General features: G+C 38.1%; 1 protein-coding gene across 4 annotated transcripts in view; it reads right to left on the bottom strand.

Annotated features, from left to right (window-relative positions):
* topaz1 (testis and ovary specific TOPAZ 1) overlaps positions 1-23772 on the bottom strand; it is a 101158-nt gene that overhangs the window by 5357 nt on the left and 72029 nt on the right. For all 4 annotated transcript variants that reach the window (XM_084424168.1, XM_084424169.1, XM_084424170.1 and 1 more), the window contains exons 14-16: positions 3110-3210; positions 2860-3025; positions 2621-2773 (exon numbers count right to left, since the gene is read on the bottom strand). In XM_084424168.1, coding sequence (XP_084280294.1) covers positions 2621-2773; positions 2860-3025; positions 3110-3210 — 420 coding nt within the window. The remainder of the gene's footprint in view (positions 1-2620; positions 2774-2859; positions 3026-3109; positions 3211-23772) is intronic.

Below are 23772 nucleotides of genomic sequence, written 5' to 3'. Positions count from 1 at the left end.
CGAGTCCGACAGGCATAAAGATATGTCCGAGCTCGACCCGAGACCGACAGTTAAAATCTGTTTTTTTTTTTTTTTCTCATACTAATGAGACATGTACGTTTGTTTGTGTGGGAAGCCCGCTTTTATTAAGCAACTGTAGGAAGGCATTCGGAAACTTCAACAGGTCAGTTGTGTCTAGAAATATGGACGAAGAGTGGTTGCAAAAGGAGGAAATATGTCGAACATATTTAAATTTCTAAATGGTAAATTAATCCAAATCGCTATGAGTGTGTCTATTAATATACAGCGGAAAACAATGCTATACTGTAAAACTATATTCTGCTTGTTCTGTGTGAATGAGCAGCGCCATTTCGCCTAGTATGTGTGACGCTCATGGTGTTTAAAGCGTCTGCCGTCTCACTCATATGAGGACGTGAACACATGAACATATCCAGAGCTGCTCTGCTTTTATTTAAAAGAATTATCATCAAATACACTCTGACTGAAACTCATAGGTGTTTAGTACAACCTGTCAAAATAAAAGTTCGATTTAGCTTAAAGAAATGTTACTATTGTACAATAGAATATAGCTTAGTTATAACAACAACAATAATAAAGTTTATTTAAACATTAAGAAATATATTTTTTTGTCTGTTTTAATTTAGTAAACCTATCCAGACAAACAAAAGTTGTTACATTTCATCTGATTGCATTTTCAATAATATATTTGTATTAAATCATAGAATCCAGACAAATTATATCAGACAAGTTACCCAGAATTTCTGAGGAAATACATTTTATAAGACTCTACTATCTTATAATTATCTGAAATAATAATTAATAAATTAAGAATAAAAATAAGTTAAGGTTTTATGAATTCAATTGATTAGATATGTTTGTTCAATTGGGAATTAATTTTTTCTTTCTTATTTTTTCAAAAGGTAGACTCATACAAAAAAGTTTGTTTTAATAAACCATATGTTCAACCAAAAAACCCTATCTGTTTTCATTCATTTAAGAGCCATTGTAGCAGATGATTAAAATAATAATAATGATTGTTTAATACCGTATATCATGAAACCGTGATATTTTCTGAGACGATTATCATACCGTGAAAATCTCATACCGTTACAACCCTAGTACCATCCCAAGAACACCATCCCTACTGTGAAGCACGGAGGTGGTAGCATCATGCTTTGGGGGTGTTTTTCTGCACATGGGACAGGGCGACTGCACTGTATTAAGGAGAGGATGACCAGGGCCATGTATTGCGAGATTTTGGGGAACAACCTCCTTCCCTCAGTTAGAGCATTGAAGATGGGTCGAGGCTGGGTCTTCCAACATGACAATGACCCGAAGCACACAGCCAGGATAACCAAGGAGTGGCTCTGTAAGAAGCATATCAAGGTTCTGGCGTGGCCTAGCCAGTCTCCAGACCTAAACCCAATAGAGAATCTTTGGAGGGAGCTCAAACTGTGGAAGAGTGGGCCAAAATCCCTCCTGCAGTGTGTGCAAACCTGGTGAAAAACTACAGGAAACGTTTGACCTCTGTAATTGCAAACAAAGGCTACTGTACCAAATATTAACATTGATTTTCTCAGGTGTTCAAATACTTATTTGCAGCTGTATCATACAAATAAATAGTTAAAAAAAATCATACATTGTGATTTCTGGATTTTTTTTTTTAGATTATGTCTCTCACAGTAGACATGCACCTACGATGACAATTTCAGACCCCTCCATGATTTCTAAGTGGGAGAACTTGCAAAATAGCAGGGTGTTCAAATACTTATTTTCCTCACTGTATATGCATATATATATATATATATATATATATATGTAATATGTATGTGTGTATGTACACACACACACCCTTCCCCTCCGTGCACACCGCATCTGTCTCCACGAGATCATCCCTGGAAGCGTGGAAGCTTGGCCTATTTGGTGCAGAGAATATGGCTGGCGAAATTCAAAAGTTCACTAAACGTTGGTATCTCGTGAACGCCTTTACACAATCACACATTAAAAAGTGCCATAAAAAATATTTTATATTCTGAATGCAATGCTGTCAGTGTGTAAATGTTGGAGTCCCGACCCGACCCTTAGCAAACAAGTGATTGCGCCGCCTTTAGAAAGTTAACTAGTCGCAAGTTTGCGGTAAAATGCAGTTGGGTTGTCGAGGTCAAAACACCTTTATATATAACCTTTATGTATATAAGCCTTTGCAGCAAGTAGGCTGTTTATACTAAATTTAGTATAGGGTGTGAAATTTGTACAGCTGTGGGATTTGTATAGGGTGTGAATTTTGTACAGAAGATGTGTAGATTTTTGGTATGGCGTGAGGATTTTGTAGAGGTAAATAAATTTGAATGGGGTGTGAATTTTGTATAGGGTGTTAAATGTGTGGATTTTGGGTTTGGTGTGTGGATTTTGAGAAGGTGTGAAACATTTTTGATTAATATTTAAAATAATAAAGTTCTGTGTAACGAATTATTAACAAAGGAATTATTTTGAACCATGCCCACCCCCCGGTCTGACATGGAATAACTCCCCATCCCACCACAAATTGCTTTCTAATCTGTGGGAAACACTGTGTGTGTATATATCACAATGAGAGAAGATGAAAGATGAAATAACTTGCTTATCGGTTGTCTGAGTCCAGGTAAGTTGGTAAGAATCTCTAAGGTGTCTCTGTGTGATGTCTTTCCAGCTAAGAGAGTCAGGACATGTTTTCGACTTTCTATGTCAGCCTGCTCACAAGGCCACATGCTTGAGCTCACAAACCATCCATCAGCTGAAGGAAAAGAAAAACATACACTAGTAATCCCTTATTTCCAGATTCAGAACAACACGCATAAAAGTTGCATATCTCCTTTTTACCTCTCAGCATTTTCAAAGCTCCCTCAATACTCCCGCTGTAAAGGAAGAGCTCTGTTGCCATAGTGACCAGTTGACAGCGAGACACCCCGTGTTCATTCCCCATAATCCCCTTCAGAGTAATGAACTCAATGTGCAGTCTGAACATCACACTGACCAGCTTCACTCCCTAAGAACATGCAAGACAAACACAGTTTTCAGTCAAAGGTTTACCACTATACAGCGTACTTTCACAAACAGGATACACACGCACCTTATTCCACTCTTGTGTCCTGTGGTATCTGAAGATCAGAGAGACTCCAATTCTTCCCAGGATGGTTTTGATCATTTCATTAGACGAGGCTTGCTGACACACTTACACAGAATAAAAGACATGACAATCCACCCAAAATTTGTCATAAAACATGAAATTTATTTTCATGACTTTTCCCATTGTTTAAAAATCCAGTCAGAATTTATTTCAGAGACTGTACTCAAAATAAACATAAATATTTTAAAGCATGGCCAACCTAAGACACTTTATGTAACAGAAGCTGATACAGTTTATGTATGCATGTATGTATGTATGTATGTATGTATGTATGTATGTACCGATTAACCGTTAAAAATTGCGTAACCGAGTGAAACATTTTGCTCGGTTAAGTGGCGTCAATGGCGTGCATTGAATTTAGTTGTAATACATTTTTGCACCACCAGAGACCGCTAGACCAGTTTTCTAATATGAAGCGGGCAAAGAAAGCGCGCGTCCGAGAGTGAAGGCTGTGCGCGAGCCAGAAACAAACATAGTATCCGCGCCACTGATGGCAGCACAATAATATCTGTCTGCAGAGCCGCAGAGCCACAGCTTTACCCCAGCAGTTTTACCCCGCGCATGCGCAGTTTCATCACAACAGTTTTACCCGCAGAGTCCGTTTACCGTTACATTAACCCATACATTTGTATTATGCATTTCCTAAACATGTACTTGCTAATCAAACACTTTATCTGAACAAACTACTAATCTATAAAACACAATCGGTCTTCCGACCTTTTACTATTGTGTTGATATGCGCGAGGGAGAGAGAGCAATACAGCGCTCGTGTTGTTTGAAGGCGGTGAGAGTGCGCGCGGACGCGCGCGGCCGGGGCTCTCTCACTGTTTGTTCTTATGCTCCCTGTCCACTGATCTAAATAATTAGTTGTTACGACGACTTATTTGTTCCCTCGTTTTAATAAATCGTGGACACGTTGAACAAATTCCCTCCCTCATTTTGATTTAACGAATTACAACGTGGCCAAAAACAGTTTGATACTATTAATTAGTGAATGCTAAAGACCTATTTTTTGTGAATTGGTGAATATTCAGGTGAATTATTTCGTGGCCACGAATTAATAATAATTATTAAACTGTTTTTCTTACCTGTGAAGATAGCTCTTAAGTGAAGGCCGACTATTCTCGTACAGCTTTTTATTCCTTTTTTTGGTGTGTGAATTGGTGAATATTAAGGTGAATTGTTTCGTGGCCACGAATTAATAATACCTCAGCACGTTTTACAAGACCCTTCTCGATCGTAGCGGCAACGAGCACTTTGATCACTTGATTTAAAAAACAAAACATTTCAGCGCTAGATCGCCTAAAAAAAAAAAACGAACAAAATGAATGCTCTGCTAGTTAACTGGAGATGTTTTGTTTATTTGTATTGGTATTCCTGCCGCGAGATGTTTCAAAAGTGGTGGGGACAATATCGACCTTAGAAAATAGTGGTGGGGACATGTCTCACCCGCAAATTACGCCTATCTCGGGGTTGCGGCGCGCACACTATGGTTAACCGAGTATTAACCGCTAAGGGCCTCGGTTAACGGTTAATGAAAAACTTGAAAACGTGCAGCCCTAATGTATGTATGTATGTATGCATGTATGTATGTATGTATGTATGTATATGAGGGGCCGTACAAGCCAAAATCCATTCTTCTACTCTCACACACATACATTCCTACTCTCACACACATACATTCACCTTTCACATATATACATTTCTACTCTCACACACATACATTCCTACTCTCACACACATACATTCACCTTTCACATATATACATTTCTACTCTCACACACATACATTCTCCTTTCACATATATACATTTTACTCTTATGCAAATGTATTCAAAGTATGCATTTATTATTATAAATAATAAATGTATGTAAGAAGAAAATGTATGTCTGAAAAAAAATATGTGTATGTATGTCTGAAAAAAATATGTGTATGTAATAGAATAATGTATGTATGTGTGAGAGAAAGTATAGTGGAAACGGAAGGCGTATAGTGGAAACGGAAGGCGTATAATGGAAACGGAAGGCAGGTCTGGCGCGATCGGGGTCACCGGACTATGGTCAAGCGAGCCGCGGTTTGAAAACACACGGTCAAGCCAGCAGCCAAAAAAATGGGTGTGCGCCTATTTAGCCACCTTTCCACTGCACACGACAAACGACAGCCGCCGGACCGGAAGTCATTCATTTCCAATGGAGAGTCGTACTGCGTGGAGTTCCGATCATATGCGAATGTCGTGTGCAGTGGAGAGGCGGCTTTACTATCATTATGGTAAATTCAGAAACTGCAGCGAGAGAACTTTTTTCATCCGACTAGCTACTCAGGCGGATGTCCACGGGTGTGCTGTTGGATGTCGTGCGGGACATCGTGACTTGACAATTTTTAAAGAGATACATTTTCAGTGCACTCAATGTTTTTGTAAAGAGAGTTTACAGTTATAAAATTAAATAGCTGTGTTAAGTGCTTGTATAGAGTCCAGCTATTTCAACACTGTGAAACAAAAACAAATTTATTGTTGTCTTTGTTGAATTTGCAGAATGTACAGTGTGTGACAGAAATAAAAATGATATGGGCCACCAGAAAAACAGCCTCTTCTGTGTGTGCAACAGGACATAACTGTTCTCAGACCTGATTCTTTGTCTGGATTCATAAGCAGTCCGCACTACATTTAAACATCCATATAAGGACTATGGGAACCCTGATCATGTACACTATCAAAAGTTTGGGGTCAGTAAGAGTGGCATGAAGCAAATTGGGGGCCAAGAGCCGTTGAAGCCGAGCAAATGTTAATAAGCGCGCAAAACAGCGGTCTCGAGACCCACGGAGTAGTTTTGGAAGGGTAAAAGAAGGAGCTACGACAGTGAAAGGCGAGAGGGGACCAGGCCTGGGACATATGCGTTGCAACTTTGTTTTAGATTAGATTAGATTAGATTAGATTCAATTTATTGTCATTACACAAGTACAGGTACAAGGCAACGAAATGCAATTTAGGACCGACCTGAAGTTAGTAAGAATACAGCATAACATGAGGAGAGTTGAGGAGAAAAAAAGGCAACCCCCAGACTATGCTCCAAGTATGCTTTGTGTGTAACAGTCGGCCGTGACTGTTTGTATGACTGTTTATTGTTGTGTTATTAATCATTCCTGCCTCCTTCCCTGAGCTTGAACTTGGCTACAGTAAGATTATTTTAATCCTCTGGGGTCGACGAAAGCGCAGACGCGTTTTGGTGGATTTTTTCCACATAGCAGCAAAATCGACTTAAATTACTCCGTCATTTTCAATACATCACTCTAAACTGTAAAGGGTTTACTGTTTGTGTACACTTACAATAACAACCACCAGCCACCATAGTCACATGTTTACCGGGAGCCATAGTGCCTGACATCAAAGCAAATTTAAAAGTGCTGGCTAATGCTAATTGTAAATTCTCTTAAGATAATTATCAGACAACCGATAAAATACCTTAATCGATCCGATTGGGCTCGATCCGAATGAAATTTTGATCGGATTGAAAGGAATTGTTTATCTGATCGAGAGAACATGTAAACACTTGATCAGATTGAAAACCTAAACTCAAAGGACTGCGCATGTGCAATGACATAGAAATAGCGCATTGACGTATGACGAGCGGAACGAGCTGCTCTTCCTGTTGAATAAAGTATATTTGAGCGTCCCGTCCGGTCCAGTCATTCTAAAATTCTCCTTTCACTCAGCGTCTGTGAAGTGGAGCAGGACAACGTCCTACCAGTCCTTGTTCTTTCGGATTGTCATCCACAGACTACTGGTTTTAGGCGCGGGGAGGGGCATTTTTACTGCATGATAAATACAAGCAGTCTGGCACAACAGTTCATAAACAAATAAACTGCGCAAACAACTCTGTATATTTGTGCAGTGTGCGCATGTCAAAAAAATCTATTCCAATTGATGCTTGTGAAATATGAACTTGCACATCATCCCAACCACTTGTTTAGCGTTCATGTAAACACTACATTTATAGTGTACATTTATATTAATATGCTGAGAGTCTTATGTTTATTTGACGGCGATTTCACATTTCTTGTTTGTATGAAGGCTAAATACAAATAAAAGGTGAACAGATGGCAAATGGGAACCTGGTTTGTGTAACATTAGCAAAACATTAGTCAGGCAAAAGGCTAATCATTTTAATTACTGTTATGTAGGGCTGGCGCGATAACCGAAATATTGTAGTACCGCGCTACTGACAAGCCAACTGCAGAGGATTGCAAGTAACCGCAGCAACCGCGATATTCACGTGTTTTCTGTGTTGGCTATACCCTTGTTTTGAACTTTGTGCATGTGAATTAAATGTTAAATAAGTTACTAATGATAACAAGACTGTTTATCATGGTCATTTGTACAGAGGCTTCGTGGATTTGCACTTTAGCCTAAACAGACAGTGAATCAGAGAGATCGACTGACTGAGTGTGATTACCTGCGTCTGTCTTTGAGGTCAAGTCATATATATTCGTGAAAAGGTTTCAGTGTCCAAGAAAAGTGAAATATTTGTCGTATAACCCTTTTAACGTTTAAGGGTTTTTACCATGATTGGCGTTAGCAGCAGCGCTGGTCAACATTCTACAGCGCGAGGAAGCCGCGAAAAAAAAAAAAATCTGTGAGTCACGCATTGAATCAATGCCATTGGTCTCTATTAAGTGAAGCATCAGCTTCAGTGTTACCCATGCGACGCATTGCTGGTCAGCTGAGCCTTTAAAAGTGGAGCTCAAAGTTAAAAATAATTTAAACCTTGTTTCAGTACATCTATCTTTTAATGAATCAGCGTTTTTGAACGTGTTCGTTGAATGAACGGTTTAATGACTCACTCAAAGACAGTCCGTTGACGTAACAATGTAACTGCATGCTGAGTGAAAGCCTTTCAATGCGCAGAGACGCGTTTAGTTTCGGTTACATTGGTTACTGAAAATGTCCTCGTTTTTGTGCATGCTGACCACATCGTAACACTTACGATATATATATATATATATATATATTAGGGGTGTAACGGTTCACAAAATTCACGGTTCGGTTCGATACGATACACTTGTGTCACGGTTCGGTACGTTTTCGATACAGCAAAAAAAGAAATGCCAGAGAAATTTCCTTGATTTAATTTTTTTTTTTTTTATCTTTTTTTTATTAAAACTAACATCATAAAGTATGATTTTTTTTTATTACTTTGAGCAATTCTGGAGCTATAATTGACAAAACAGCTCCTTGGAAAAAAATGAAATGTAATATTGTAGTAGTTATAAACAAAGGTTTATTTTAGTTCAGATTAACATTTGAGGGCAGCAATTGTATTCATAATGTCAAAATAAAACCGACGTAATGTTACTTGAAGGCATTATAGCCTACTATTCCTGCCAAACTTCCATGGTTGCAGTTAGTGTTACTAGTAAATCCATGGTGAATGTTGCTGATCTGTGGACACTGGATAGTTCATTCATGGCACAATGTTTCTTCCTGGTTTCCACGTCAGCGCGGAGAAATGTGAAATGTTTCTCACTAGATCTCGCAGCGATGTTATTACTTCAGTGGCGAATTCAAATGCTTTCTTTACTGGATCTCTTATTAGCGCTGTGTAGTTACAGTTTTGCATGATCACGATCGGCTCGCGCTGCACTGGTCCAAACTGATAAACGGTCCTTCAACCACACAATAACGAGCAGTTTCGTTCCGCTTGCATTACGTTTGCCATTTGATGTTGGGCAATGTTGTGGTCGCGCCGGCATCTCTTAAGCCAGGTTTATACTCGACGCGTCCGCACGAGCACGAAGGTGCGCGCGGCAAAAATGACGTCATTGCGTTGTGGGCGGTCGTGCGCGTTGGGTTCGCAAGACCCAATTTCGCCTGGCGGTGTGCGCGACATTTTTTGTAACAACGCCTCGTCCGTTTGGGGAGGTGCGCGCGCAGTCAGCGGAGACTCGCGCTGCGGAGCCAGGCGAAAGTATAAACGAGGCTTTACTTACATAATGAGCGCGCTTGCCGCGCGCAACGCGCCTGCATTTGAAATAACGAAATTTTGGTCGGCAGGAAAAATGGTCCAACCATTTGAAAATGCGTACCGAACCGAAAGCCTCGTACCGAACGATTCAATACGAATACGTGTATTGTTACACCCCTAAAATATATATATATATATATATATATATATATATATATATATATATATATATACACACACACACATACAGGGCTTGACATTAACTTTTTTGCTCACTAGCCAATGTGGCTAGTGGTTTTCCAGAGTTACTAGCCACACAGCATTTTTACTAGCCACATTTTTGTTGTTGTGAAATTACCTGATAAAAGTTGACTATGGCGTGCTAAAATTAACTTGAACTAGATTTACAACCCTTTTAAATGTAAAACCACTGTACACACCCAAATCAAGACTACATAAATATATAACAATACAGGTCATTATCATTAGCTCTGATAAGGTTGTGTGTAAAGCTCCTTTTTTTAAATAAAACCATGTATTATATGTCATAATATATATAGCTCCACCGGCATACGACGTAACTCCAGCAGGGCAGCTAGCTGTCTCTTCGTTTCTGTGTTGTCGGTCACTAGCGCGCAAGCGCAAGGCAACACTGTGTGCATGTAATACTCATTAGGGCTGTCAAAATTGCTCAAAAATGACGTTTGAATATTCCCTCTAAAAAAAAACACATAGCCTATATTCGAACTATTCGAACATCTGGTTGCGCATTGTCAATGACGCGTGCATTACGTCAATAACAGGACAAATTAAAACAAAGAGACATAACTACTTGTATAGGTAGTTTATTTAGGTAAGTTTAAACATATTTGACAACGTATTACCTACACAAAAACAATTAAATCAACTAATGGCCAAGACCGCAGACCTCACTCTCGCTCGCTCGCTCACTCGCAGGCACTCTTTCTCTCTCTCGCCCTCACCCTCATGCTGCGTTCACACCAAACGCGAATAGAGCGCCTGGCGCGAGTGATTTCAATGTTAAGTCAATGTAAAGACACGTTTACGCGCGTCTGGAGGTCTTGCGGCGCGAATGAGGCGGTTTAACGGTTTAAATGAACAACAATAAGCAAATGTTGAGTGCTGATCAAGAGTTTTGTGCAAGCAATTTAAGGTCGCGACTCTTATATAACAGGCTTCATTCAGTGATTGAAACAAATATTATTAACATTAATTGAAGTTTTACAGTAGCCTATATAGAACCGACATTGAACGCTCCGAGCGAGCTGTGCTGTGGTAAACATGGAACTTTTCCTTGACATGAAACGGTAAATAATCAAACCAGTGGAAGCCTGCAGTGCATGAAACTGCTGTATCTAACCTACCATATTCATGCAATATCTATTCAGTCAGTACAGTAAGCCTACACTTTAGTAATGTTTCTGTTTAACGTTAACGCTTCTTCCTGTTACCTGTCCCTGACCCCTCAGGCAGCGCGCCCACTCGCAAAGCAGACAGCCGCGCCTCTGCTACCGCGGGCGTTTTTCCACATTCGAATATTCATTTTCACCTTCGAAATTCTGTTTTTTAAAACTATTCGAATATATATTCGAATTTAGAATATTCGTTGACAGCCCTAATACTCATGGGAGTTGTAGTGTCACACTTATTTCAGATGCCTTTTGAAAAGACTACAATTATTCAACCCGCCAAAGTGGCTAGTTGGAGTGACTATGTTACCCGCCACGAGCAAAATCCACCGGCATTTGGCGGGTTGGCGGGTGTTAATGTCAAGCCCTGTATATATATATATATATATATATATATATATATATATATATATATATATATATATATATATATATATATATATATATATATATATATAAATATAAATAAATGGTGATAATACCGCATATTGCACTATTGAGCCACTCAAAATTACCGCAAGGGAAATTCCTTTACCGCGACAGCCTTATTGTGTCCGACGTTGTACCACTGTGCAGTGTTAATTAAAGTTGAGTGAGTGGAGGCTGGGATAATTTGTATATTCATGGTTCTACGTATACTAAATGAAGCAAGGGTGTAGTTACATTCAAGCTATTTTAAGGCATGAAGATTTTTTTTTTTCAGAGGAAAAAACTTTAAAATTAGTGCTGTCAATCGATTCAAATTAACTAGATTAAAATTACATTTTTTATTAATCGCAATTAAAAACAGTTTTATACGGTTTATTTTTTTATTTTTTATATATTTCATAATGTAATAATTTCACAGTTAATCTCCGAATTGATGTAGAAACAACATAAAGACAGTATATTTTAAATAATATTTGTTTAATGACATCTTTTTCTGAATGAAGGCCAGTATCACTGATACTAATACAGCTACTGATGTCTCGATATATATACACACATACATATATGTTTTTTTCTTCATTTTAAACATTAATTATAGCCATTCAACATTACAGTGTAATTGAAAGCTATCAATTTTTTATTATTATTCATATATTATATATTTATATAATATATTTTAATCCTTACTAAAGCTACAAAAGTTATTTAGGTCAAGAGCAATGAGTAATTTTCTCTGTTACTTTTGTTCTTTGATTAACACTTTGATTTTTTTTATTCACTATTTTCACAAGTAAGGTGTACCAAAGGCTCGTAATTGCGACCATTTTGGTCGCATATGCTCCTGAAATTTAATCTGTGCGACCTAAAATATATATTTGGGAGCATTTGTGCGAGTGCAAATAATGGTTGTGGTGCGACCTGTTTTCATTTCATTACAAAACGTTTGCAAATTACTGCACAGTGTGTACCTTATGTGCGCTGATACGTGGTGGCCGGACCATCATTCTATCCAACGTTACATAACCAATCAACCTTCATCCTTACGGTCTTAACTTTAAAGCAGATTTTAGATTGGTTAATATTAGATGTCAATCACTCTCACTTCCTTTCACTGCGCTCCGTTGTCACGTGACAGGGACCTGACTACCGCGCAAAATTTAAAAGGCTGATTTGACGTTTACTTGACTGACAGGACAGCCGTTTTGGTGGTTGCCTAGCAACAAAAAACGCAGCGTACTGCTCGTTCTGTGTGATCGGTGCAGTGCTGTGCGCCTCGCGTTTTCGAACATGAAAAACGTGTTTGGTGTGATGAGCTCCTAAGAGAGAAGATGAAACGAACGCTGACGAACGCTTTTCTTTTGTAAGCCGTCACTTAAAGAGGTGGAACATGCCAATGCTGATGGGGAGGATGTTTTTTTATTAATATTAATACATAGCTTATTTAGTATTATATAGCAATATATGATTAATATCATAATAAATACTTTGCTTGTTTCATTAATGGATGAATCAGCTTTTTTTTAACGAATCTCTTGAATGAATGATTCAATAACAAATACATTTAAGTCACTTGTCGCCACCTAGTGGTGTAACAATGTAATCAATACAATTGTTATGTGAAGGTCCATGTTACTTTCAAAAGGTGCTTTTTTCTATTTTGATTGCTTCTGTAGATGTCAGTTTTTATATCCAAACTATAATCTTTAATTCTAGTTCCAACTCAAGTTCTTCTATGATAAGAAGAATATTTGTAACACATAAATAACAATACTGTGTAGTTGTATAAACTCTCTGGGTCCTTAATTTTTGGTGGGTGCTCCTAAATTTTTGCTGGTGCTCCTAAATTTTTGAAGTTGGGAGCACCAGTGCTACCAAGTAAAAGAGTTAATTTTGAGCCCTGTGTACATTTTCAAAACTCATAGTACTATTGTCACAACAGATCATACAAAGTGCACTTTGTAACTTTCAAACATTTGCACTTTCAAACATTTCAGCATGTTTTCAATTGTGTTAGTACAAACCACAAAATAAAAAATATTCTTTTCACAACACAAAATAAGTGTTTCATCTATATAAAGATTTCATTCACAGTAACTGCCTTTCATAATGCGATTATAGGGCTGTCACGACGTTAGATTTTTCACACCACGGTTATTGTGGCCAAAAGATTTCACGATATCGATATATCGCGACATCTATAGAATCTATGGGGGGGTCATATCAGTCAAATAAATTTTTACTTTGTTTATATAGTTTTTCAGTTTTTCCTACAAACATAAGGATACTAATAAACACAAGGCACATGCATATTTACTTGTGTCAAGACAAGCATGTGAAGTTTATCTGGTTTCAAACTGAAGCGAAACACTGTCTGAAGTTTTCCTGAAGAACTGAAAAGGTCTTCCTATTGTTGCGCCGGCGGCAATTAAAGGGTTAGTTCACCCAAAAATGAAAATTCTGTCAGTAATTACTCACCCTCATGTTGTTCCAACCATGTAAGTCTTTCGTTCATCTTCGGAACACAAATTAAGATTTTTGATGAAATCTGACAGAATTTTGACTCCTCCATAGGCTTCCAGTGTGACCGAAACTCACCGGCCCAGAATAGTTATTAAAACATCGTTAAAATAGTCCAAGTAACTACAGTGGCACTACATTAAGTTTATCATGCGACGAGAATACTTTTTGTGCGCAAAAACAAACAAAAATAACGACTTTATTCCACTTTTCATTTCCTTCTCTTTGGGCCTCGTAGTGTTTTTGCGCTGCGCGTCTGTGTTGCACGTCATCACGCAACACACACATGACCGGCGTCGGCCAATAGTGAGCCTACGTGGTGACGTGTAACACAGACGCGCTGCGCAAAAACACTACGCAAACCAACTAGACATCCAGAGAGAAGGAAATGAATAGTGGAATAAAGTCGTTATTTTTGTTTGTTTTTGCGCACAAAAAGTATTCTCGTCGCTTGATATACTTAAGATTGAGCCACTGGAGTCACTTGGACTATATTAACGATCTCTTTAATAACTTTTCTGGGCCAGCAAGTTTCGGTCACACTGGAAGCCTATGGAGGAGTGAAACATGGCTCAGATTTCATCAAAAATATCTTAATTTGTGTTCCGAAGATGAACGAAGGTCTTACGCGGTTGGAACAACATGAGGGTGAGTAATTACTGACAGAATTTTAATTTTTGGGTGAACTAACCCTTTAAGTCATGCAGATAGCAGATTTGAACAAAAAAATCAAGTGTAAATACAAATACTAAAATAAGATGAGTAAAGAAAACGGGGTTCTTAATAATCACCCTTTATTAAATATATGAACACAGAAACCCCCTGTTAACAGGTTCATGTCACGTTTCCCATTCCATGACTAGTAAAATAATATCAATTTACTCTCTGTAAAATGGCGTAATCCGCAGGGTGATGGACACGGAGATGGGTAAAAAGGTTGATGGCTACACCTTCTGCAGGACAACTCGAGGTATCGCACACCGGACGCGCACTTTCTCAGTTTATGGCCAGCAATTTTCTTATGTTTAAGGACATTATGAAATTAAGATAATGTCTGTACTATGTTATGATTGTACTGTACAATTAAATACAATAGTTGCTTAGTCTGTGATCTGAACACTTTACCTCAGAGCATCTGTTAACTGAATGAATTGAGAATATCACCTGAAAATCCGATAACATCAGCAATTTTCATTCAAGCAGCTGATTTCTGTAAATGAATGTAAAATTAAATGTATATTGCAGCATAGGGTGAAGTCATTTACGATGATTTGAGACAAATATAATGTAAATTTAATATACAGTGGGTACGGAAAGTATTCAGACCCCCTTAAATTTTTCACTCTGTTATATTGCAGCCATTTGCTAAAATCATTTAAGTTCTTTTTTTTTCCTCATTATTGTACACACGGCACCCCATATTGACAGAAAAACACAGAATTGGTGACATTTTTGCACATTTATTAAAAACGAAAAACTGAAATATCACATGGTCCTGAGTATTCAGACCCTTTGCTGTGACACTCATATATTTATATTTAACAGGTGCTGTCCATTTCTTCTGATCATCCTTGAGATGGTTCTACACCTTCATTTGAGTCCAGCTGTGTTTGATTATACTGATTGGACTTGATTAGGAAAGCCACACACCTGTCTATATAAGACCTTACAGCCCACAGGGCATGTCAGAGCAAATGAGAATCATGAGGTCAAAGGAACTGCCTGAAGAGCTCAGAGACAGAATTGTGGCAAGGCACAGATCTGGCCAAGGTTACAAAAAAATGTCTGCTGCACTTAAGGTTCCTAAGAGCACAGTGGCCTCCATAATCCTTAAATGGAAGACGTTTGGGACGACCAGAACCCTTCCTAGAGCTGGCCGTCCGGCCAAACTGAGCTATCGGGGGAGAAGAACCCAAAGATCACTGTGGCTGAGCTCCAGAGATGCAGTCGGGAGATGGGAGAAAGTTGTAGCAAGTCAACCATCACTGCAGCCATCCACCATTCGGGGCTTTATGGCGGAGTGGCCCGACGGAAGCCTCTCCTCAGTGCAAGACACATGACAGCACACCTGAAGGACTCCAAGATGGTGATAAATAAGATTATCTGGTCTGATGAGACCAAGATAGAACTTTTTGGCCTTAATTCTAAGCGGTATGTGTGGAGAAAACCAGGCACTGCTCATCACCTGTCCAATACAGTCTCAACAGTGAAGCATGGTGGTGGCAGCATCATGCTGTGGGGGTGTTTTTCAGCTGCAGGGACAGGACGACTGGTTGCAATCGAGGGAAAGATGAATGCGGCCAAGTACAGGGATATCCTGGACGAAAACCTTCTCCAGAGTGCTCTGGACCTCAGACTGGGCGGAAGGTTCACCTTCCAACAAGACAATGACCCTAAGCACACAGCTAAAATAACGAAGGAGTGGCTTCACAACAACTCCGTGACTGTTCTTGAATGGCCCAGCCAGAGCTCTGACTTAAACCCAATTGAGCATCTCTGGAGAGACCTGAAAATGGCTGTCCACCAACGTTTACCATCCAACCTGACAGAACTGGAGAGGATCTGCAAGGAGGAATGGCAGAGGATACCCAAATCCAGGTGTGAAAAACTTGTTGCATCTTTCCCAAAAAGACTCATGGCTGTATTAGATCAAAATGGTGCTTCTACTAAATACTGAGCAAAGGGTCTGAATACTTAGGACCATGTGATATTTCAGTTTTTCTTTTTTAATAAATGTGCAAAAATGTCAACAATTCTGTGTTTTTCTGTCAATATGGGGTGCTGTGTGTACAATAATGAGAAAAAAAAAAAGAACTTAAATGATTTTAGCAAATGGTTGCAATATAACAAAGAGTGAAAAATTTAAGGGGGTCTGAATACTTTCCGTACCCACTGTAAAACTATGTAATTGGCACTCCGCGGATTTTGAACAAGGTCCTGCGCCGCTGCTGGGCGCCGCGGCCATGGACAGACGCCGAATGGCACCGCCGGTGTGTGTACACTCATAGAGAATAATGTGTTCGAATTTTAAAGATGTGGCGCAGCGCTTCTCGTCCGGTGTGCGACCCCCTTTAAGGTGCTGTTTTCTTTGAAGCCGAAGAACTCCATACTGGCGAGCTTACTTTTTTCAGGTGTGGACAGTGTTTCACTCTAGCTGCGCGGGCGCAGGCAAGCGCTGCGTCGTCATCTTATTTGATAGGTGTCCACGGGTGCAATACAGCCACCTGAGAGGTCAACCAGGTACTGGCGCTGGAGTATTTACGTGTCATGTTATCATAAGAGTCCTATTCATTTTAAACATTGTGGTTATCGCCAATACCGGTATATTGTCACACTCTAAATTAACACAATGTCGATATTTCATGCTTTGAATATCACGATTATCATCAACACAAGTATATTGCGACACCCCTATGTGATTACTATCAAACTTTTGATTTGCATCTCCTTGTTTAATTTAATACATTTGACTATTATTTAATCCAATTGATTTTAATGGTTAATCAATTAATCATTTGGTACATCTATAGATTTCTATAGATAGAGAGTCTATGAAGTTTCTACTTTGTTTGCAATTTCCAAAACAGATAACCAAATGTAATTAATTACTTTTACATAAGCGATTTATCTTAGATTATAATAACCACTATGTTCAAAATCTGTGTGTGTATCTGTGCTTGTGTGCGTGTGACAGAGAGATTTGCCATTTGTGAACAGAGCAGGATAGAGTACAAGGGAGAGGAAACTGTTAATAACTGTGTAACATCAGCTTGATCAGAGATGCATCAGACGGGAGGCATCAAATACAGCATTTTACATAACAGTATGTATGCCATGTAGGGGTGGAACGGTACATGTATTCGTATTGAACCGAAACGGTACGGGCGTCACGGTTCGGTTCATGAATATACACGGAGAATACACGGTATAAAAATAAATAAAACTTGCGTGCAAATTAATTAATGTAATGCGGAACTACTTTTAGATACGTGGGTTCTTTAGGGACACCTAATCTGTAGCTCCGCCTTAGCTCTGTGGCTAAAATTAAAGGTACTTACCACGTGCTTTTGCAGCGTTGAGCATTGTAGACAATCACAGACATGTCTGATGAACGCATCGGCCAATCAGAGAAGTTTAAATGAGTCGCTGTGCTGAAGATGTGTTTTGCGCGAGCTCACAGAGTTCTACACTTTCGCAAACCTGACATTATTATTGGCAATATACTTAAGATGCAAATAAGAGATTCACTGCAATGTATTTGATATTCTTGATGCTGCTCTGATGCACTCCATTACGCAGAACTCTATTTGTTGTTAAGATGACTAAAAGTTCAGCGGTCTAGCTCATCAATGTCAAATTGATTAAAGGTGGCGGGGCTTACCGTTCACAGTGAACGAATGCCTGGTAAAATGTAAGTAGATAAACATTTAATATTTGACAACTGTTTTACAATAGAACTGATAAATAGAATGTTAAACTACCGACAGTATCTGGGGATTTAATTTTTAATTAAATTCTAAAAAAATTTAATTGAAAATATGCTATCATTTCCTTGATTCATGTAGAGAGAATGTATGTAAACTTAAAAATAAAATACTATTTGCAAATAGTTGGAATTATTTCACTAATACAATAAGACTTTATTTTTCTTTATTCCCTTAAATCACTTTTATAATACATTAATTCCTTTAAATAAAAATACCCAATTTTAGTTTTAGTTTGGGCTAAAGCCCTGAATATCCACTGACCTTAGAACCGCCCCTGCAGGACATCATTCAAACTGCAAAGTGTTTACTTATATTTGTGTACACTCGCAATAAAACACAACATTGTGCTTTTGTCAAACTGTAAACTACAACTGTCACCCAACCAAAATCTCTCACACACACACACACACACACACACACACACACTGTTTAAAAGCAAAAAAATATTTATCCAACCCCATTTAAAAACAGTCTGTGGGTACCATCATTTGGACATTCATCATATTGCATTGGTTTTCATTTCTTGTCCTCAAACAGAGCACTAATCTGTTTATTTTTAAGTTACACATTCTACATTGATTAAAAAAGAAAATCAAATGTGTTTTTAATGGTAGTATTATTTTATACAGAAATAAATTATTTATAATTAAGATGAGAATAAAGTTAGTGTTAATTAAAATTTTAAGGAAAACAAATATATTGATCTGAAATATAGCAAATTAATTTTAAATTCATTCAGGTACAATTACCAAACATATCTCAAGTTTTTTTTCCCTTTTATAAATGTAATTAATAAACTAATTATATAAAACTATTGTCAATGCACTACATACAACTGGTTCTATGCCTTTACTTTATTAATAAAACTTATTTAAAAAAATACAAGGCTTAAGACATTTATTTTCCTTTGGTGGAACAGCCTGAGACATGCACAATAAAAAAAATAAATTGCCTTCTGCATTTTTGTTTTGCTTTCCCCTCCATTGTATCGAACTGTTATGTCTGAACCGAGGAATGAACCAAACCGTGACTTCTGTGTACCGTTCCACCCCTAATACCATGTGATACTGTAAACAGATTACATGGTAGAGACTGTCACATTACTGTAACTCACCCTCTTATAAAGGCCAGCTATAGTATAGATTCCGTGATACAGTGAGAACATGTATTGGCAGCAAACTCGGTTCTAGCACAAAACTTCATGGCTGTGTTACTTCATCACACCTTTTGATACACTAGATAGATACTATTGCAAACATTATGGATTTTATGTTACACAATTTATGTAATTTCTATAGTCTAAAATGCTGGGTTGTTTCAACCCACGTTTGGGTCAAATATGGACAAACCCAACCGTTGGGTTTAAGCATTTAAAAAAAAAAAAAAAAAATTGTAAACCAATGTTCGGGTTTGTCCATATTTGACCCAAACATAGGTTGAATTTAGGTTGAGTGTAATGTGGCATCTGTAGCCTGTGTTACTGTAATTGTTTCAGCAACAAGGGTGATTTGAAACATGTATCTTGCATTGTTTGCTATTAAATGAACCGATTGTTAAAAGTATTTAATTGAAAAAAGATCATACTGTTGTGTTTCGGTGATTAAACCAAATGTTCTCATTACATATTACAATAATCTTGTGTTTGCAACAATGATGTGGACTGAAAATGTCACAACTAGGGCTGCACAATTAAATCGCAATGAAACCACACACGATTTGGCAAAGGCTGTGATTATGTTATGCGCAGCTTGTCAGTGCAGCACGGCTGATCGGTAGTAAATGCTGCTCCATCTGAACGCCAGAGGGTGCTCTCACGCAGACACGCCAAATATGCCCCGCCACAGAAGTACGATAACTTACATCATTCCAGGAAATCCCTATCGGCCATCATACTATCTGTAGCTGAATAAACAGAAGATTTAAACGCTTTGATTGATTAAACATGACTTATAAACACACACGATTGCCTTGTTCTGTGTAAGAAGCCACATCGCGGGAATTGCGATTAATCGTGCAGCCCTAGTCACAACTGTAATGGGATCAAGTTTTGAAAGAATACTAGCTGTGTTACAAGTGTGATCAGTTTGGATTTATGTACTAAGAGTTTTGAAAATGTCCACCTTACTTGTGAAAATCGTACCAAAGCGAATAAAAAAAAACTGTAAATGACAGACAGCATTATTGGCGTTGTGAGAAAATGAGTGCAGCAAAGTGATATTCTGCGGCTGCTGCACATTACAAATTTTTTCACAACTCTTTACGTTTATTTAAGACTTTATTAAACTCGTTTAAGACTTCTCTTATGAGGACATTTGACAAAACGGACATTTTGCCATAATTGTGTATCCGTGTATCATTCGTTCAGTCGTTTTTTATTTCATATTGAAAGTAGAAAACATTGAAAACGGTTCCTTTTTCGATTTTTCATTTTTTCCAAAAAAACGAAAAACAAGAATTCAGCTTGATTTTTCGTTTTTCGTTCTGAGGTAGAAAAATGAATAAACAGCTTGGATATTCGATTTCTACACGTGGGCGGGAATGAAACGCCCCTTTCCTCTGATTTGTCAGCCAAAGATCAAACTGTCCCGTCATCAGTTCTTCCTCAGTTCTGCACTGCAGAATAAGAGTCCTCCGTTGTGTGGATTAACGCATTTATTGCAACTTTTTCATATTTTTTCCCATCAACCAGACTAACGAATGGCTCGACACAACCCGTACTGGGGAATAGACTAGACAGGGCTTCTTTGTAGACCAGAGTTCTCAAGTGCCAGGGGTTTGCTATTTTCCTATTTTCCGAACTGTAAAGTCACGTTTTTTTATTAATTTTTTATCATGAACCACGCTGTGTTTTATTCCTACGTGACTATATAATGCATTTTACTTCAAATAATCTAAATGTTGACTTTGAAAAGTAGGTGCGTCAGAAGGCTATTCACTCTATTTTGGTTAATTTTTGGTGAGCGCCAGAAAGATCTAAAGAGACCGAGACGCGCTAAAGCAGCGCATCATGTTGTTTTCTTTATTTTTCAAAGGCATGACATTTTGTAGTCATTTTGAATGTACACAAATACATTGTACTGTTTCAAATGACAGATTATTAAACGACAGAATATTAAGTTATTTCCCCTGCTGAGCAATAAATCCAAGTGATGGCGCTGGCGCATCGCTCGCTCACACAACATCTAGGCTATTATCAGTTCACTTCTGGCATTGCTAACTTGACATTGCAGCCTGTTCATTATTAAAATAAAACACAGTCAACCAAATATATAAAAAGTTATTCTGCTTAATTTAATTGGTCTGTTGTAGCCTACAATATAAAGGCTGTGCCGCACAGTCCTAGTTGCTGTTATTCCAAACTCATTTCCCTTGCTGTGAAGATGATGATTTAGCCTATACGTGTATATGGGACTCGGCTGAAGTATAAAGCCTTCTTTACATTACTAGTTAGCATCCAAATGTTACATTGCAAATATGGAAACTTTGGACCGAATGAGAGATGCGCGAAACCAACGTCGGTACAGTTTCAGTTTCGATTCAAATAAATTTGTTTAGGCTTGGCGTTTAAAATTGGCTAAATGTTGTTTATAATAAAGGACACAATAGGCTATTTTTATAAGCTATTAGGTTTGTATTATACGTGGCTACTTATTTTTCATTCTTGTTGTTTTCTGAATAGCCTCATTTAAAGATTTGACATAGGCTACAGTAAGGGGAAGTAAAATACGCATAGACATAGCCTATATGTTATTAATAGTGTTTATAATGTTGTATTTTATTTACCGGTCTTTTACACTATTTCTGAATAGGCTAATAATAAAATGCGTTTGCTTCCCTCTCAACATGACCCGGTGGACTGCGCACAAGCGCACATCTTTGGGATATAAATTAATAAATTTGAATAAAACACAAGGCCTACATTATAAAACTCAGAAGAGTATGTATTTTAATATCTCTGTTGTTCCTCTGTTCTCCGGTTGTTAGTCAGTCTGAATGACAATTCATGCGTTTACGTTAATATAGGCCTATTATATAGTCAATGCATTATTCTTTTCTTTTTGTATTAGTGTTAAAAAATATTTAATTTACAACTAATTATATTAATTTATATCTTCATTTATTATTTAAAAAAAAAAACTGGGCGAGGACACCATGGTAGGCTAACAGCCGTCATTTACCCTGCATAACTAGCTGATGCTAAGCAGGTGAATCTACAAAGAAGAAAGCCCTGTCTAGTCTATTCCCTAGTACGGGTTGTGTCGAGACATTCGTTAGTCTGGTTGATGGAAAAAATATGAAAAAGTTGCAATAAACGCGTTAAGAATCCACACAACGGAGGACTCATATTCTGCAGTGCAGAACTGAGGAAGAACTGATGACGGGACAGTTTGATCTTCGGCTGACAAATCAGAGAAAAGGGTCGTTTCATTCCCGCCCACGTGTAGAAATCGAATATTCAAGCTGTTCATTCATTTTTCTACCTCAGAACGAAAAGTGAAAAATCAAGCTGAATTCTTGTTTTTCGTTTTTTTGGAAAAAATTAAAAATCGAAAAAGGAACAGTTTTCTATTTTTTTCTACTTTCAATATGAAATAAAAAACGACTGAACGAATGATACACGGATTGTTATTGTTCTTTCAAGTGCGAAAGAGAACTCGATTCTGGAGTGCGGTCTGTCAGGGTTTTTTTCTGCACTGAATTTTTTTTGCCGGTCGCCAAAGTGAATTTTTGTCTCACCAAAGCCTTATTTGATCAGTTATTGTGATTTATTATGAGTGAGGAAGATCGATGACTGCTGGGCTTGTGACAGGGTGCATGTTAACAGAGACAGAACGAGCAAAGAGCCCCTCCCCAGCGCGCACTCTCTTTGTCTTCCAACTAAAGCACTGTCTTTGCTCTCTCTCCCTCGCACATTTTAATCAAAATTAATTGACACGATGGTAAAAGTTTGGAAGACCGAATCCATGTTTCACGTGACGCATTCAGATATTTTTTCCCCTGAATTACAGCTGTGTGGATTGTGCAAAAAAAGTTGCCTTATTTTCTCTGTAAAGCATTCCTCACTTTCAGCTGACATAAACCATGTTTTAAATAAATGAAAAAAAAAAAAGCCTTTTCTGTGTTGACACAAATCTTGTGCGATGTCCTAACTGCTGGGATTAGCACACAACGCGTACACGTCTGCTAATGACACGTTCAATTTGCAACCTAATGACTCCTTTGTACCAACTCATTTTAATGAATGGTTAACCCCCTGGGGTCGGCGGTATCGCCGGCGATACCAGCTCGCGTTTTTCCTTATCAGTGCAAAAGAGATTCTAATTACTCTGTTGACTTTGATCTTCCATACACGTTTCATACATCAATCGATCCTGTTAAGTGTGTATTATTTTTGTGTATACTCACAATAAAAACAAAGTGTTGTGCTTTTTGCCAAATAAAGAAAAATAAACATGATGTGAGTTCTCCTTTCTCTCTGTCAGTGAATTCCATTCTGAAACACGTCCGAAAATGAACCATAACTCAGCGAATACTCAAACAGGCATACAGACACACAGGCATGAAGCTTGAATTCTCTTCTTTTAAATGAAGTAATTTTTATAAAAAACAAATATTCACAGTTTATGTAATATGTATGAAAAGAGAGAGATGTCAGTCGTTCTCATCTCAGCTCATTAAGTTTTAATGTGACCCCGCCCACGGAGAGCGCGCACTATTCAAACGCAAATGTGAGGCGATCCACGCAAACCTGTGAAACGCCCACATCAGCTGGATAACACACA

This window comes from Rutilus rutilus, assembly GCF_951802725.1.
Source record: "Rutilus rutilus genome assembly, chromosome: 11".
NCBI classification, from domain to species: Eukaryota; Metazoa; Chordata; class Actinopteri; order Cypriniformes; family Leuciscidae; genus Rutilus; species Rutilus rutilus.
The sequence above is the reverse complement of the archived record's forward strand: the minus strand, read 5'-3'. Positions and strand labels throughout refer to the sequence as shown.